At 33.3% G+C, this 13,809-nt stretch overlaps 1 protein-coding gene across 4 annotated transcripts in view; it reads left to right on the plus strand.

Annotated features, from left to right (window-relative positions):
* Positions 1–13,809, plus strand: part of FNBP1L (formin binding protein 1 like) — a 118,281-nt gene that overhangs the window by 72,379 nt on the left and 32,093 nt on the right. For all 4 annotated transcript variants that reach the window (XM_074262723.1, XM_074262724.1, XM_074262721.1 and 1 more), the window contains exons 3-5: positions 10,172–10,225; positions 11,829–11,976; positions 12,367–12,429. In XM_074262723.1, the coding sequence (XP_074118824.1) occupies positions 10,172–10,225; positions 11,829–11,976; positions 12,367–12,429 (265 nt within the window). The remainder of the gene's footprint in view (positions 1–10,171; positions 10,226–11,828; positions 11,977–12,366; positions 12,430–13,809) is intronic.

Here is a 13,809-nt window from a genome sequence, read left to right on the forward strand (position 1 = left end):
AATCTAGGACTTACTAAGGAGATGACCTGTATTTAAAATGAGGAGTTACTTTGAGCAAGGAGTATATTTAGAAGCCAGCAGTACTGGTGTGGGTTAAACTTTGGAGCAGATCTGGGTTTCACTTCTAGATTCTCATCCAAACTTAAGCTTTTTTGAGGAATAACCAGGGCAGGAATCCCAGATGAAAGGAAAGCATCAAATGTTATCACTCTGAACCTTCCAACTCTAGAACTTTTTAACTAGCTAATAGTGGCTGAGTCCAACCAACACCATTCTGCTAGAACTCCAACTGGGGTTGGAATATAAATATTGTTGTGGTATTAGAAATGATGAAGGGGGTGATTTCTGAGAAACTTGGGAACTTTGTATCAACTGGTGTGAGGTGTGGAGGTGTTAGTATGTATACATATATAGATATATGTACACACACACACACACATATACAGAAAGAGGGAGGGAGGGAGAGAGACAAACATCTTTGAAAGAATAGAAACTTTGATCATAGTAATGAATAGCTATTCATATTCTCATTCTCACTAATTTTCCTCCTACCCCCTCCAGTATGAAAATTTTGTTTTGCTTGATTATGCAGGAATTTTATGAATTTATTTTGTCTTTCTTTCTCAGTTGGGGGTGTAGGGGGAGTATAAGACTTAGGAGGAAGAGAAGACAGATTTTTGCTGATTGCCAAAAATTTCATTAAAAATAAGTATTTGCTTTTAATAAATTTGGTATCCAGATCACTAATTCATTTGTTTTGTTTCTACATAATTTATAGTATCCCTATTGCAAAATAGTTTTTGCATGTACATTTTGACTCTGTATTTTGTAGAAGCACAGAGCTAGAGAACAAAAAACTACAAAGACCACTTTGTCCAATCTTCTTACTTAACAGATGAAAAAACTGATTCCTAAAAAGGTAAAATGGATTGTCTAGATCAAAATAATTTTTGAATGAATTTTATACCAGAACTGAAGTCTTTAGTCTTCTTTAGATCCTTCTAACTGCCTTTTAAATTCAATGTGATTAAATTTAAAGTGGATTTAATGAAAATCTACTATATGCCATCTACCTGTGCTTGGTAGAAACAAGTCTCTGTCCTTAAGGACCTTATATTCTAGTCTATTAGTACAATTTACTTGACTTTAGATTTTAGTAGTGGCTAGGATTACAAAAAAAATCAAATTTAAAAAGAAGGAAAAAGTTGTAATTAGAAGTCATAAAGAAGAATTCTATATCAATCCCACCAACTTTCATATTAATTTCTATTCAATATGGCACCTTGTTTTCATATGGCATAACCCAAATTTAATTGGCTTATAGGTTTTTACTAGTTTATATGATAAAATACCAAAAAAATTAGTTTATTTTCTAGGCATTTGCTCATTTGATTTTTTTATTTCTAATATTGAATAAAATCATAGATTTCGATTTGGCGGCAATTTTAGGAGTTACCAAGTCTATTACCCTCATTTTATAAGTGAAGAAGCTGAGGTCCAGAGAGCTTAAATGAATTGTCCAAGATTCCACCTGGTATTTGAATTTAGATCTTTAACTTCAAATCTTGCACTCTTTTCTCTCCATCATGCTGCATTTAGCACAAACACTGAGAAATGTGTGCTGTATAGCTGTTTCACATGCTATAAACCAAACCAAATAAATTTAGTTATAATTTTTTTCTATTTTAAAAAAGTATTTTTCAATTAAATGAGAAATACAAAGGAATGTTTAGTCTTGTGTGCTCCCCTTCCACTCCTGAAAGGAAAGTGACTAAGTGGTAGAAAATAAAAAGATATTGATAATAATTTTTGGAGGCATAAAATATGAGCTCTTTATCTAGGGACTTAGTAATAATTTACCTGAGCAACTAAATCATTTCAATCATGGTGTTGCTACGATTGAGATTAGACAACTAGAGGAAGTTATAACTAAATCAAAGGATGTGTGATTTTCTGCCAAGATGACCTAAATGTAAGGCAAACTATCTAGCTCCTTCATATCTATTCCAACAAAACTGTAAAGTTAGCATCATGCTGAATTCTGATCAAGAAGTCCAACCAGAAATTATGGTGACTTCTTTTACTCTAGAAGAGGTAAAAGCCCCATACCCTCTCTACTTTGTAACCTGCCAGGGCTCTGTGCCAATAAGCTGTGAAAGTGGAAAGCTTTCCTAAGAAAACCTCAGGATAGAGACCTTGAAAGCCTTGAGCAGTAGCCATCAATTACTAGCAAATCAGTATGTTATGATAGTGTAGTTGATGGGACTCTCAGGTTCCTGAAATTCCAGAAGAGGATCTTTAAAGATTCAAGGTGTGGATTTTCAAAGATGAAGGTATTTAACAGGGAAAGGGTTGACAAAAATCCTTAGAACTTCTAGGGCAGCATCAAGTAGGGCTGACCATTACACCCCAAAGTATATTGGGACAGAGTCTGGCCTTTCACAAAGCCATAATTCAAGAAATAAAAACTAGACAGATGAATAAAAATAGAAAATATCAAGCTTTATTAAAAATCTAACTTGCAAGCAGTTGCTTCCTTGGATGATATCTATGAAGCTTGGTTTCAAAGCATGAGCAAGGAGTGCTGCCTTTTCCAGATTTCTTGGATTTAACCTCTGTGGATAGCAGTTGCTGAGTAGGTAGTTTTGGTAGTGTCAAGGAGGTTAGATCCCTTCTCCTCAGTGCTTGGTCCCTTTGTTGATGGTTGTGGGACCTGGGCCTAATGCAAAGGGCAGGACAGTGCTGTTCCTAAGGCTTTGGGGCTGTGCGTTTTGGATTACATTCATCAGGATCTGAAGGGAAAGGGCGATTACTTGACTTTAAATTTTAGTGCATGCTACCTCTACTTTCTCAAAGAAAAGTTTGCTACTTTCTTCATCTAGACTGACTTTCTTACAGTAGTAGTGTCAGCAGCTGGTAGAGATGTCTGGCCCCTTCTCCACAGGAGTTGCTTTCCCAGATGATAACTGTAGGGGTAGAACTAGAAGGAGGACTGGGGTTCTGGGCAGTGCTGCCCTTCCTTCAACTTTTGGATTTATTTGCAATTGTTAATGCTAGTGAATGGTGGAAAAGAAAATGGTCCCCTTTTCTGTAGTTGTAGCTCTTCTTCATAGTGAGGCCCAAAATAGGACTAGTGGCAAATTCCCTGTTCTTTGGGTTGGGCGGAAGGCTTGCTGCTTTGATTTGCCTGTCACATGCTTTCTCCGGGGTATTTGTTGCTTTAGCTAGTTCAGATCTGGAGATTTAGATTTGGAACTTATTTGTGTAGAGATGATAATTTATTCCACATGGGTGATTGAAATTTTCCAAGGAAAAAAGTATAGATAGAAGAGAGTGCTAAAGAAATATTCACTTTAATAATTCAAGAAGAAACACAGAAAAATCAGTTAGAGAGAAATGGAATAGAACCAGAAAAAGGTGGTGCTAAGAAGGGGTATTGAACAATGTCAAATGTAGTAGGAAGATGAAGATACAAAGAGACACTGGAGGTGGCACATGATAGGCTGTTGATGTCCTGTTGGAGAACAATTTCAGTACAGTGGTGGGGAGAGAAGCCATGTTTTAGTTATAATAGCTAGCATTTATGTAGCTCATAACTCATTTGATCCTTATAATAATCCTAAGAGGTAGGAGCTGTTGTTATTCTGATTTTACATATGAAAAAAATTGAAGCCAAGAGGTTATCATATGCCCAAAATTATGCACGTAGTCAATGTCTGAGGTAAATATTGAACTTTTTCTGATTCCCAAGTCTTGTAATCAATTCACTACCTCTACCCCTCTTAGTGGCTGCCTGTAGATGAGAATTAATAATAATAATAATAATAATAATATCAATAGATAATATTTATGAGTTATTGGGGTTTTTTTCAGTTAATTGTTTTCTTCAGTTAGCTTTTAAAAACTTTTGCATTTGGCCTATTGTACTTTTAAAGGAGTTGTTTTGTTTACTGAATCTTCTTTTCCATTTTACCAATTTTGTTTTTCAAGGAGTTGTTTTCTGCTGATTTACTGGCTTTGTGAAGTAGGGCAGAGTAGCCAGTGTTGTCGTATTTTGGCTAAGAGCCTCCTACTCTATTCTGGTACGGGCCTCTGTATCCTGGGCCTGCCTGTGCTGGGCCAATCTACCCCCACTCAGTTGAGGCAGACCTTTCCTGAAGTCCTTCCTAGATATCTTCTCTTGGAAATTTGTTACACTCCAAGTGTTTGTGGATTCTATCATTCCAAAAATGCTTTCAGAGCTTGATCTGGTGTTGATTTCGAGGGAAGCCAGGAAGAACTCAGGCAATCCTATCTACTCTGCTATCTTGGCTCAGCCCCTATAACTGATATTTATGTTGTACTCAACATGTGCCAAAAATTGTGCTGAGTGCTTTGCAATTATTATTTCACAACAACCCTAGAAAGTAATCCCTATTAATTATCATTCCCTTTTTCAGTCAAGGAAATTGAAGCAAATAGCAGTTAAAGGGCTTGCCTGTGATTATCAAGCTAGTAAGTGTATTAGGCTGTGTATGAATTGACGTCTACCTAATTCCAGACTGAAACAATTATCTATGACACTACCTAGCTATCCCTTTTGATTATGAAATGTAGGTATTGTGTTGTGTATGAATAACTTTCAGAAATTTTGTACATAAAAGATAGGTAGATAATTGGTTGGGGTAGAAGGACCAATGGAATAATTTTTTATATTTTAGAATTTGGAAGAACTAAGAATATTTGTAGAAGCTAGAAGGAAAGGAGAGAGTGAATATGTCTGTAACAGAAAGGACAGTTGCTAGTAGAACATTCAATTCCATCGTGTCTGGAAATTATATATAATGAAAATTGGAGAAACTTTGAAGAACCTGGAAAAGAGAAGATTTAGGTGAATATTTAATGGCTATCTGGAGATACTTTAAGAATGATAAAACATAGGAGGGATTACATTTATTCTGCATGATTCCACAGACTTTTTCTTCCATATAAAGAAGTACATTAAATTTGCTTCAGAACATTAATTAAATAGTAAAATAGTTTTTCCTTTGAGTTAATGACTTTCTAGTCATAGAAGTATTCAAGCAAAGGCTTGATGCAACTTGTCAGGTATGCTGCAGAAGAGATTTTTTTCCATGGGTGAGAAATTGAATGAAATGATCTCTAAAATACCTTTCTAATCTTAAGTTTTTGTTGCTTGAGTTTATTTCAATATCATTTTCCTCCTAAAGTCTGGTTAGATCATTTACCCTAAAAGTAACTAAAGTTAACCTTTCTGGGGAAGGGAGGTAGAAAATATTGGCACATGGAATATTTACAGGAGTAATAAAGGTCTAATTGAAGTGGAGAGGAAAGACTAGAATAGTGTGATAGGATACTAGGGATAAGAATTACTGAAGAAGATAACAAAAAAATAATGGTTGGCCTGTATCAAAGTTTTGCCTTGATACACTGTAGAAAAGGGAGGAAACTTTTCTTATGACCAGTGTGATATAATTTATTTGGTTAAATAGGCTTTTATGGATTAACATAGAATCACTCTGGTTAATATTAACATTGATCACTTTGTGTGTATGTACTGTATGTATATATACAAAACCATGATCTAGGTGGGAAAATAAGTTACAAGTTCCAAAGAATGAATACAGGTCTTTAAAGAAAAAAAAAAGTTGACATTTCCTGTTATATGATTGTTTGCTATCATTAGCAGACTCAAATCTGGTTAATAGGGGCAATTAGCTATCAAAAAAGTGATCCTTGATCAGTATTTTGAGAGGATGTTCATTTTGTTTTGTTTTAAACAAATAAGGACTATTAGGAGAGTTTTATTGAATAGGGATATTAATTATTTTTTAAAGCAACAGTAACAAATTTTTTTATTAAATCAAATTTTTTTATTTTTACAAAAATTTTATGCATAGGTAATTTTCCAGCATTGACAATTGCAAAACCTTTTGTTTCAACTTTTCCCCTCCTTCCCCTCCACCACTTCCCCCAGAAGACAGGTTGACCAATACATGTTAAATATGTGAAAGTATAAGTTAAATACAATATATGTTTATATGTCCAGTTATTTTGCTGTACAAAAAGAATCAGACTTTGAAACAGTGTACAATTAGCCTGTGAAGGAAGTCAAAAATGGAGGCAGACAAAAATAGAGAGATTGAAAATTCTATATAGTGGTTCATAGTCACCTCCTAGAGTTTTTTCGCTGGGTTTGGCTGGTTCAGTTCTTTACTGCTTTATTGGAAGTGATTTGGCTCATCTCACTGTTGGAGAGGGCCTCATCCATCAGAATTGATCATCATATAATGTTGTTGTTGAAGTATATAATGATCTCCTGGTCCTTCTCATTTCACTCAGCATCACTTCATGTAAGTCTCTCCAGGCCTTTGTGAAATCATCCTGCTGGTCATTTCTTATAGAACAATAATATTCCATAATATTCATATACCACAATTTATTCAGCCATTCTCCAATTGATGGGCATCCCACTCAGTTTCCAGTTTCTGGCTACTACAAAGAAGGCTGCCACAAACATTTTTGCACATACAAGTCCTTTCCCTTCTTTAAAATCTCTTTGGGATATAAGCCCAGTAGTAACTCTGCTGGATCAAAGGGTATGCACAGTTTGATAACTTTTTGGGCATAATTCCAGATTACTCTCCAGAATGGTTGGATTCTTTCACAACTCCACCAACAATGCATCAGTGTCCCAGTTTTCCCACATCCCTTCTAACATTCTGCATTATCTTTCCCTGTCATTCTAGCCAATCTGACAGGTGTGTAGTGGTATCTCAGAGTTATCTTAATTTGCATTTTTCTGATTAATAATGACTTGGTCCATCTTTTCATATGGCTAGAAATTGTTTCAATTTCTTTGTCTGAGAATTGTCTGTTCATATCCTTTGACCATTTATCAATTGGAGAATGGCTTGATTTCTTATAAATTAGTCAATTCTCTATATATTTTGGAAATGAGGCCTTTCTCAGAACCTTTGACTGTAAAAATGTTTTCCCAGTTTATTACTTCCCTTCTAATCTTGTTTGCATTAGTTTTGTTTGTACAAAAACTTTTTTTCATATAATCAATTTTTTTTAATTTTGTGATCAATAATGATCTCTAGTTCTTATTTGGTTATGAATTCCTTCCTTTTCCACAGGTCTGAAAGGTAAACTATCCTATGCTCTTCTAATTTATTTATAATCTCATTCTTTATGCCTAGGTCATGAACCCATTTTGACCTGAACTTGGTATATGATAAAATGTGGGTCAATGCCTAGTTTCTGCCACACTAATTTCCAATTTTCCCAGCAGTTTTTGTCAAACAGTGAGTTCTTATCCCAAAAGCTGGGGTCTTTGGGTTTGTCAAACACTAGATTATTGAAGTTATTGGCTGTTTTTTCCTTTGAACCTAATCCATTCCACTGCTCAACTAGTCTATTTCTTAGCCAATACCAAATGGTTTTGGTAACTGCTGCTTTATAATATAATTTTAGATATGTTACAGCTAGGCCACCTTTATTTGAGTTTTTTTTTCCATTAATTCCCTTGAAATTCTTGACCTTTTGTTTTTCCATATGAACTTTGTTGTTATTTTTCCTAGGTCATTAAGATAGTTTTTTGGGAGTCTGATTGGTATAGCGCTAAATAAATAGATTAGTTTAGGTAGTATTGTCATCTTTATTATATTTGTTCGCCCAATCCAAGAGCATCTAATATTTTTCCCAATTGGTTAGATCTGACTTTATTTGTGTGGAAAGTGTTTTGTAGTTTTGCTCATATAGTTTCTGATTTTCCCTTGGCAGATATTTTATACTATCAGTAATTACTTTAAATGGAATTTCTCTTTATAGCTCTAACTGTTGGATTTTGTTAGTGATATATAAGAATGCTGATAATTTATGTGGGTTTATTTTGTATCCTGCAACTTTGCTAAAGGTGTGGATTATTTCTAATAGCTTTTTAGTAGAATCCTTGGGGTTCTCTAAGTTTACTATCACATCATCTGCAAAGAGTGATAGTTTGGTTTCGTCATTACCTATTCTAATTCCTTTAATTTCTTTCTCATCTCTTATTGCCAAAGCTAGCATTTCTAATACAGTATTGGATAGTAATGGTGATAGTGGGCAACCTTGTTTCACTCCTGATCTTGTTGGGAATGGTTTAAGTTTATTCCCATTACATATGATGCTTACTGATGGTTTTAAATAGGTGCTACTAATTATTTTAAGGAAAAGTCCATTTATTCCTATACTCTCAAGTGTTTTTAATAGGAATGGATGTTGGATTTTATTAAATGCTTTTTCTGCATCTATTGAGATGATTGTATGATTTTTTGTTAATTTGGTTATTAATATGGCCAATTATACTGATAGTTTTCCTAATATTGAACCAGCCCTGCATTCCTGGTATAAATCCTACTTGATCATGGTGTATTATCCTGGGGATGATTTTCTGTAGTCTTTTTGCTAATATCTTATTTAAGATTTTAGCATCAACTGAGTGAAACGAGTAGAACTAGGGGATCATTATACACTTCAACAATGATACTGTATGAGGATGTATTCTGATGGAAGTGGATATCTTCAACATAGAGAAGAGCTAATCCAATTCCAATTGACCAATGATGGACAGAATCAGCTACACCCAGAAAAGGGACACTGGGAAATGAGTGTAAATTGAGAGTATTGTTTTTTTTGTTTTGTTTTGTTTTGTTTTGTTTTGTTTTGTTTTGTTTTGTTTTGTTTCTCTTCCCAGATTATTTTTACCTTGCGAATACAATCCTTCCTTTGCAACAACAAAAACAAAATTCAGTTCTGCACATATATATTGTACCTAAATATAAGATATTTAATATGAATGGGAATGCCTGCCATCTAGGGGAGGGGGTGGAGGGAAGGAGGGGGAAAAACTTGGAACAGAAGGGATACAAGGGATAATATTGTAAAAAAACAAACAAACAAACAAACAAACAAACCAAAAAACTACTTATACATATGTACTGTCAAGGAAAATGTTATAATTATAAAAATTAATTTAAAGGAAAGGAAAAAAAGGAAAAAAAGATTTTAGCATCAATATTCATTAAGGAGATTGGTCTATAGTTTTCTTTCTCAGTTTTCAAATTTGTGGTTTGATTTATCTAATTCTGAGAGTGCAAGGTTGAGATCTCCCACTATTATAGTTTTGCTGTCTATTTCTTCTTGGAACTTTCTTAACTTCTCCTTTAGGAAGTTAGATTCTATACCACTTGGTGCATATATGTTTAGTATTGATATGGCTTCATTGTCTATGCTACCCTTTAGGAAAATATAGTTTCCTTCCTTATCTCTTTACAAATTTTTTAAAAAATGAATGAGAGTAGCATGGTTTCACAGGAAGGATAGTCTTCTTGGTGTAGGGAATGGTAGGAAAGGGTCAAGGTTCTTGATGTAGTTAAGAGATGAGCAAATTTTTCATTACTTCACTGAAATAATAAAATGAAGCCATAATATGAATGTTAAATTTTGGAAATTCTTGAAACCAAGAAAGAATTTACTAAGATTGGCAAATTGCTGGAACTAAGATTCTGTTTTAGTTTAAAAAGAGAATGGTTTAATGAGTCATTGTTGCTTTTAGTAAAAGCAGTTGCAAAGCATAACATTGAAACATTTTCATCTTTATTACTGAGAAAACATCAGCTCACCTGCCTATAAAAACTTCAGCTTTGGTTTATATGAAGTTACTGATTTGTCAAAGATGGTACTATTTCTTTGAAGTATATGGACTTATAAAGTTGCCCAGGTTTTTTTGCCCTTCATTTCCATGCCTATATTCCTATGTAACAGAAAAAAAAAATTTATGCTATTCAGTAGTGATTAGTATATACCTATTTGTGCTTTAGAATAAAAATTAGAAGTGATTCACTATTTGCTTTGTTTCATTAAAAAATGTTTTCAAATTATCTTTCTGTTTTCCTAAGTATATATTAATACATATGAGAATTGACTTTTTTCAGTGGGAGGAATGATTATTGAAGCTATTATTAGCAGCAAAAACTAAAGAAAAAAATGAATGTACTGAATTTACGTGAAGTAAAATATGCAGCAGTTACTGATACTTATATATCAGAGAATTGAAAATTTTTACAGTATTTTATTCAATTAATACCATTTATATAATGTTCTTTATACTTTTCTCTCTGTTTAGGAATTTGGTTAAGAAATACTGCCCTAAGCGTTCATCGAAAGATGAAGAGCCTAGGTAAAGTACACACATTTTTGGTGTCTATTTATAAAACATCTGTTTACTTATCTAATGACATGATGTCATTAAGCAATTATACAACTAACTCTTATAAGAATGTTTATTAATAAACTCATCATGAACTTTTTACAGATTGCCAGTTCTTTTGATTATGATAATGTAGAGCCTTTGATATTATCAATAAACTAGTTAATCCTTGAATTTGCTGTGAGAAAAAACCCCTAGCTATTATGAATAATATCTTAGAAGCTTGGATAGATATAAAGACTATTTATTACTTCATGATATTTACTAAAGAATGTATAAGATTTTCTTTAAAAAAGGAAGGATTAGCTACTTTAAAAAAACTATTTGAAATGATTTGTCTTTTGCCTTTTGTTATGGTAACTTTACATTATATTTTCCAACAGCATTAAAAAATTAATTTCATTTTTGTATTTTCACACTCCTTATTTAGTGATTTTTGCTTTGTTTTTTTGTGATGGAGAAAATATTCTGCTGACTAAATAGAAGGAAAAAAAAACTCAGTTTTTTAGAGTAATTATGATTTCCTGAACTGAATAAAAGAAACTAGAGTCCATATTGGCTTTTTCTCAGGGTCATCTGCATAGCAAACTTTTATTAAATGCTTACTGTTTTCATTGCAGTGTTCTAGGCACTTGGAAGAGATAGAAAATTCTTATGCACAAATAACTTAGACATACAATAGATAAATATATATTTAATTGTAAATTCAAATGCATACGTGAAATGTACATAATCTAGAAATCCCTTTAGAAAACAGAGCTCAAAAGCTTCTGTTTCTATTTTTTTGTCTCTCTGTCTGTCTGTCTTGCTCTCTCTCACACCCACACACATACATACACACCCACACCTACACGTATTATGAATATGTTAATATTAGAACTACCTCACATTAGAGGTCGAAATTCTTAGGTCAGGTTTGTTATGAATTTCTGAGCTCTCAGACCACCATATTGGCAATATTTCACAATGTATTTTAATTCGGTGACTCTCTGTTTCTCTCTTTCCCTCCACACACATTCTTTTACCCTTATTTTTGCCCCCTTTATCCCCCCTTTTAGTGCCAACCATAATGGCACCTTACTTCCCTTCAGGAGGTGGGCAGGCAAACAGGCAGCTGTGTCCAGAGCTGATACAAAAGTTGTCCTGTAAATCACTCATCCGGATGCACTTGAGTGGTATGATTGACAGGTTCCATCTTGGCGCAAGTACATCATCTCTGCAACAAGTTCAGCTTCCAAGCCTAGGAACCCAAGTTCATTCCCAAGGTCAGGCCAGTAATTTGACATCTTAAGCAATTACCAGTATTCTAAAAGGGTCTACAGGTAGTATTTTTCTTTCTTTTCCATGCCAAATATCCTCTTATTTATAAATTAAGATTGCTTCAAGAGGTATGGAACTATATGTCCATTTAAAGACTTAGTGTAGGATCTATCATTTTAAGTTGGCAAGAGTTTAACCATAATTAAGTTGAATATATTGACTTTTGTCATTATCCCATATTCTATTTAGACTTCACTAAAGACTTCCTCAATAAATAGAAAAAATATATATATTTTACATTTGTTTTTGACAGGTTTACCTCCTGTGTAGCCTTTTTTAACATCCTTAATGAGTTAAATGATTACGCTGGACAGCGAGAAGTAGTAGCAGAAGAAATGGGACACAGAGTATATGGTGAATTAATGAGGTATTCTCACGATCTGAAAACAGAAAGAAAAATGGTAATTACTGTATTTCATATATATATAATTCAAAATATTATAATTGAGAAATATATGCTTTAATTTTAATATATTTTTCAGCATAGAATAATTTCTCTTATCATAGAATTTTAAATGTTATCATTATTGCAAGAGAATTTTGCTTGCCTAATTTGTACATTCCTTTTTAATTTCAAAAAGTAATCCTTTTTCTGAAATTATACCAATTGATAACTTTAAAATTTATTTCTGATAACAAAAAAACATCACTTGACTAGCAATAGTCTTTCCCTATCTTGACAAAAATTCATTAACCAACAAGGCTTTAAAAAGTTATTGAAACATTATGTTAGAAAAATTATTGTTTATTTAGTTTTTTAAATATAATTTCATTTTCTTTTGAATTTTTAGCATCTCCAAGAAGGACGAAAAGCTCAGCAATATCTTGACATGTGCTGGAAACAGATGGATAATGTGAGTTTTAATATTCACATGATTAATGTATAGTTTTATTAGATTCTTTTGATCATCATGTGTATTTTGTATTCTGTGTCTTTTTGAGTCGGTGTCAGTGTAATTATTGAAAATCTACATTAGATTTATTACATAATAGCTTATGAAATAATAAGCATGGATAATAGTAGATGGCACAGTGGATAGAACGCCATCCCTGGAATCAGGAGAATCAGAGTTCAAATGTGACCATAGACACTTAAAACACTTATTAGCTATGTGACCCTGGGCAAGTCACTTAACCCAATTGCCTTGCCCAAAAAAAAGTAAAGAAAGAAAGAGTAAACGAAATGTTTATTGTGGGTATGGTTGCTTTATTTTTACTGGAAATTTTTACTGCAAATTGTACAACTTATGTGTGTTTGCTCAGAGTAATAGTATTTGGAGGAAGTTCTTGTTTTTCTACACTACCTACTAAAAAACTAAAAATGATTAAGTTGAAGAGGCAAAACTGATTTCAGAGTAAAAGAAAGACCCTGGGTTCAAGGTCTGCCTCTGATACATATTGGTTGCATAACCCTCAGTCACTTAACCTTTTGTTTTCTCAGATAATTCTCTTGATACACACTATAGAGAATGTGGTGATCTGTACTCTAAAATCATAAGTCTATTCTAAAATCTCTCAAGCAAATAGAAGTAATATATTCCTAGTGTGGAATAAGATCTTTTCATAAATCAAAATTTGAAAAATTCTTAGTGTTCCTAAATCTTTTGGTTTTATGTTGTTGGTTATTCGTCTTAAATTATATGCTAGAAGGAATCTTGGCAGCAGATCCAACACCCCCTCATTTTATAAATGAGGAGAGTAAGCCCCATAGAAATAAGGGACCTTTGCAAAGGTGAGTTAGAGTATCATTGTCAAACTGAAATAGAAATGGAAGTCACTGCCAGAGTTTGACTTAGAAAACCAGATGTTAACATTGTTTTTTTGTATTCACTTATTTTCTTTCTTTCTTTCTTTCTTTCTTTCTTTCTTTCTTTCTTTCTTTCTTTCTTTCTTTCTTTCTTTCTTTCTTTCTTTCTTTCTTTCTTTCTTTCTTTCTTTCTTTCTTTCTTTCTTTCTTTCTTTCTTTCTTTCTTTCTTTCTTTCTTTCTTTCTTTCTTTCTTTCTTTCTTTCTTTCTTTCTTTCTTTCTTTCTTTCTTTCTTTCTTTCTTTCTTTCTTTCTTTCTTTCTTTCTTTCTTTTCTTTCTTTCTTTCTTTTTTCCCTGAGGCTGGGGTTAAGTGACTTGCCCAGGGTCACACAGCTAGGAAGTGTTAAGTGTCTGAGATCAAATTTGAACTCGGGTCCTCCTGAATTCAAGGCTGGTGCTCTATCCACTGCACCGCCTAGCTGCCCCTT

This window comes from Sminthopsis crassicaudata, chromosome 4, assembly GCF_048593235.1.
Source record: "Sminthopsis crassicaudata isolate SCR6 chromosome 4, ASM4859323v1, whole genome shotgun sequence".
Taxonomy (NCBI): Eukaryota; Metazoa; Chordata; class Mammalia; order Dasyuromorphia; family Dasyuridae; genus Sminthopsis; species Sminthopsis crassicaudata.